Raw genomic sequence first — 5,141 nt, 5'->3', positions numbered from 1 at the left:
TCTATAATACACAAATGGAGCAATTGAAAACTCTCTAGAATCATGAAACCTCTTTTCTTCATTACTGTCATGCAAATAAGAAAGGAACAAAAACCTAATTCAAATTTTAATGCAAAAAAGTCACTGAAAAAAACCTAATTCAAAAATCAAAAAAACAATATACCCTAATTGAGCTTTGGTTACAGATCGATCTTCAACTTCGGGAAATTGGTGGAGGTGGTTAGTCGAGATATGGGTTACAGATCGATCTTCAACATTGTGTGGTGATGATGAAGTTGGTGAAGTAATCTCCTGAGATCGATGAAGTTAAAAACGATGGTAATGAACGGAGCTGTTGGAGTCGTTGACGATGAAGTTGCCAGTGGTTTGAGTGATGGAGGTGCTGTTGTACCGAAGTGGTTTGAGTGATGGTGGTTTGAGTAATGGTGGTTTGAGGTGAAGTTTCTCCGTCGAACACACTGGGGAGATGCATTTGAGGGAAAAAAAGAAAAGGATGAGGAAGGAATAGATATGAGAATGATGTTAAACAAAAAAAAAAATTAACGGTTGTAGATGAAATAGAATTAAAAATTAAATGAATGGGTGGTTATGATGTGATGATATACATAGAATATTCCAAAGGAATATTCCCAGTATATGGTTAGATTCATCGTTCTTATGAAGTCTCTGAGTTAGAGTAGTCCACTTACCGCCAGGTTTCGATCTCGGAGCCATGTTATGTCTCGAAGTTGCCAAAATCGGTCATGTTTAAGGGTTGGAGGAATATTATGAAAGCATCTTACCTATGAATCGACAGATTCATCGTTCTTATGAAGTCTCCGAGTTAGAGTAGTCCACTCACCGCCAGGTTTCGATCTCGGAGCCATGTTATGTCTCGAAGTTGCCAAAACCGGTCAGGTTTAAGGGTTGGAGGAATATTATGAAAGCATCTTACCTATGAATCGACAGATTCATCGTTCTTATGACGTCTCCGAGTTAGAGTAGTCCACTCACCACCAGTTTTCGATCTCGGAGCCATGTTATGTCTCGAAGTTGCCAAAACCGGTCAGGTTTAAGGGTTGGAGGAATATTATGAAAGCATCTTACCTATGAATCGACAGATTCATCGTTCTTATGAAGTCTCCGAGTTAGAGTAGTCCACTCACCGCCAGGTTTCGATCTCGGAGCCATGTTATGTCTCGAAGTTGCCAAAACCGGTCAGGTTTAAGGGTTGGAGGAATATTATGAAAGCATCTTACCTATGAATCGACAGATTCATCGTTCTTATGAAGTTTCCGAGTTAGAGTAGTCCACTCACCGCCAGGTTTCGATCTCGGAGCCATGTTATGTCTCGAAGTTGCCAAAACCGGTCAGGTTTAAGGGTTGGAGGAATATTATGAAAGCATCTTACCTATGAATCGACAGATTCATCGTTCTTATGAAGTCTCCGAGTTAGAGTAGTCCACTCACCGCCAGGTTTCGATCTCGGAGCCATGTTATGTCTCGAAGTTGCCAAAACCGGTCAGGTTACGAAGTCTCTGACTTAGAATAGTCCACTTACCAGTTACCGCCAGGTTTCGAGCTCGGAGTCAGGTTATATCTATGTTACTTAGAGCGTCCACAATGGACGACTAAACCCAAATATAGTGTCCAGTGGATAGGCGCAGTGGGACGGACCATCGATCAAAATTTGATCAAAGACTAAAATCCAGACCAAATTTGGTCGGCGACCAAGATCAAATCCAAATATAGTCGGGCGTTTATATAGTCCACGCCCCATAACCAGGCGGACGTATAGTCCAAGTCCCACCCCAGACGGACGTATAGTCCACGCCCCACACCAGGCGAACGTATAATGCACGCCCGTCTTTTTTTTTTTTTTTTTTTTGTGTGGGGCGGGCTTAATACCTCCGCCCCACTCTTTACAAACTTCAAATGCATGGGGCGGGCATAATACCTCCGCCCCAATTTTTTCTTTTTTTTCTTTTTCTTTTTTTTTTCCTACACCGGGCGAACGTATACTCCCCGCCCCACACCAGGCGTTGGTATATTTTACGCCCCACACCAGGCGTTGTATAATGTCCGTCTGACCACTGCAGTTGCTCTTAGAGTGTTACCACGAATTTTTTTTTGTAATTTTGTCTAATCCAACGTACCAAAGTTAGGGAAGCAACTGCTACTAAATCTAACGGTGGGAATCTTGTGTTTGTTTGTCAAAAATTGTGTTTCTTTTCCAATCCGTATGCTTTTGCTTAGACCAATCAGAAAATTCCACTTTCCCGCCCCAGATCCCGCCCAAATTTGGTCACGTGTCTGCCCAAGAAATTTTCAGACAATATTTAATGTTTGACCACTGCAACGTGTCCTATCCCATGTTAATTCCCCCCAGTATTTTCACAACGCGCCCAAAATCATTATTCTCTTCACTCTTCACAAAAATAAGAAAACTCTCTCACCAGAAAAAAAAGAAAAAAATCTCTCACCTATCGCCATGTCTGCAACTGTGAAGCTCTAACCCTAACAATCTCTTATCGGAAAACCCTAACAATCTCTCATCAGAAAACCCTAAAAATCTCTCATCAGGAAACCCTAACAATCTCTCAATCACTCAAACTCTTCAGAAAACCATAACTATCTATTAATCTCAGAGCTCTTCAACTTCGAAGAAAACCCTAACAAATTTTCAAGAAAAGGATTTCACGAAGGGGTAATCTCTCATACTCTCAAATCTTAAGAAAATAAATCTCTTTGTTCCTGTTTTCTATTTTAGTAATTTTGAGTTTTTTTTTTCTTCACATAAATGTTCAGATCTTCACATGCAATTTAGGATTTGTTGTTTCCATGATGAAATTGGTATTGGGTCCTATTTAATTTAGGGAATTTTCGATTTTAGGTCTTTTTATGATGATTTTCATTTCAATGATTGTCTCTGCAGCTCATGTTCTAGTTTTTTAGGTCTTTGTTCTGTGTTATAACAAAAAATCCCCCCTTTGTTCGATGCATGAAGTATAATTTAGAATTCGTAAGAATTTGTGATTTGATAGGTGTAGCCTTATTCTCTTTAGGTGTATGATTTGATTATATTTGTGCCAAAGCATGAAGTTTATCCACTGTGATTATATTTTTGCAAGGCATAACTGCAATAATAAAGACTAACAAGGAAACAATAAAGAAAAAGCTGGTCAGGGAGTTGGCCATAAAGGTAAAGGATTCTCATCTCAATTTCAGTGTAAATAAATTTATTCACCATATCATTTTAACTAACCTATATGCATTGTTGTTGCAGATGAAAAACAAACAGTCCAAAACTGATAAAGGTTCTCCATCTGCAGAACCATCCCTTCCACCTGAAAGTAGGCGATCATCACCAAGGAACAAGAATTTTGCGATAAAGGTAATGACTTTTCATCTCAATTTCACAACAAACTACTTACCTTCTCATTTTGACTAAGCTACACTTTTTGCAGATGAAAAATAAGCAGAACACTCAACAGTCCCCAACTGAAAGTGCTTCACTCACTTCAAAGCTGCAAACCCCGACTCAAACCAAGTCCGCAGAACCATCCCTTCCACCTGAAAGTAGACGATCATCACCAAGGAACAAGAAGTTTGCGATAAAGGTAATGACTTTTCATCTCAATTTCACAACAAACTACTTACCTTCTCATTTTAACTAAGCTACACTTTTTGCAGATGAAAAACAAGCAGAACACTCAACGGTCCCCAACTGAAAGTGCTTCACTCACTTCAAAGCTGCAAACCCCGACTCAAACCAAGTCCGCAGAACCATCCCTTCCACCTGAAAGTAAGCGATCATCACCAAGGAACAAGAAGTTAGAACCAAGTGCTGCTGTTTCTTCTCTAACTAGATGTGCAACAACTCCAAAGCGTCGTCGACAACCTGAAAGTGCTAAAATGTCATCACCAACTACAAAGAAACAGGCTACTAGGAAGAATAATGTGCAATCTGAAAGTGCTCAACATTCACAGACCACAACTGCAAAGTCCCAATCAAAAAGCTCTGAAGGAGATACTGAAAAATCTGGAGTGGGGCGAAAGAATGTAAAGCGAAAACTTGACACAAGCAGCACAGGCCCATGTCTGAATGTTCAACTTAGGGATCCACACGACACTCTCGCAGATTTTCAAGATGAAGAAGAAGAGGAAGAGGAGGAGGAAGCTGTGGAAGAGGATAACTCTGATCATGTGGAGCCTGATGTGGAAGAAGAGAATGATAATGGTAATGGTGATGAGCCTGAATTGGAAGAAGAAAATGATAGTGGTAATGATGATAATGAGGAAGGTGAAGAAGGAAAAGAAGCAAAGAAAAGAAAATATGTTCCACGTGGTCCAACCCAGATGTATGCACTGAAGTTAGATTCTGCTGATCCGAAAAGAACAATTTCCTTCAACGCTAATGAACAACCGATTGGTGATCCATCTGTGCAACTTGCCAGTGTGCTAGGGGTGCTTGTTCGGAAACTTCCATTAACGTACAAGGATTGGAGACTTGTCCCTTATAAAGCCAAATAAAACATATGGAAGATAGTCTCGGTTCGCAATTGATAACTCTTTAACTCTTTTCATTCGTCAATAATTATTTAAGTCATAGTCAACAATTATTTAATTCATAGCGTATTCTAATTCAATTATTTAAATTTATTTGTAGAACCGATTCATTGTGCCTGAGTATTACAAAGACTATTATTTCAGCAAGATGGGAACTTATCTTAGAGAAGCAAGGTGAAGGAAAGCTGGTTTGGTACTCGACGCTTTGGATCGGCTACAAGGGGAAGAACAAAAGAAACGGCTGGAGAAGTTAATGCCCAGGACCATGACAGTTAGGGAGTGGGAAGAGTTTGTGAAACATGTAGACTCTATTGAATTCAGAGTAAGTAATTTCTATTATATAGAATGCCTATATATTTGTATTAAAAACTTTAAAGTCTTTCAAATGATTTTTTTACTTTTCTATTCAGGTCAGAAGAATAAAAATGCAAGAAAATCGTTCAAAACACACCACCCCACATACCATAAGTCGAGAAGGTTACGCCCGATTGGAGGTGAAATTGGTATGTTCTACAGTCTTGATATTCACCATGTGAAAGCTATTGCATCTTTAAAAATATAATTGTTTGAAGTTCTCTACAAAGTTTTATCTT

General features: G+C 39.4%; 1 protein-coding gene across 1 annotated transcript; it reads left to right on the top strand.

Moving 5' to 3' along the window:
* The first annotated feature begins 315 nt into the window (after window positions 1–315).
* LOC113272617 (bromodomain-containing protein DDB_G0278469-like) lies at window positions 316–4,512 on the top strand. The gene is made up of 6 exons (XM_026522430.1): window positions 316–379; window positions 3,111–3,181; window positions 3,266–3,373; window positions 3,447–3,599; window positions 3,673–4,219; window positions 4,358–4,512. Exons 1-6 carry the CDS (start codon window positions 316–318, stop codon window positions 4,510–4,512), a joined length of 1,098 nt encoding a protein of 365 aa, XP_026378215.1.
* The last annotated feature ends 629 nt before the right edge of the window (window positions 4,513–5,141 follow it).

Source organism: Papaver somniferum, chromosome 4 (genome assembly GCF_003573695.1).
Source record: "Papaver somniferum cultivar HN1 chromosome 4, ASM357369v1, whole genome shotgun sequence".
Lineage (NCBI taxonomy): Eukaryota > Viridiplantae > Streptophyta > Magnoliopsida > Ranunculales > Papaveraceae > Papaver > Papaver somniferum.
This window is presented reverse-complemented; position numbering and strand designations above follow the sequence as displayed.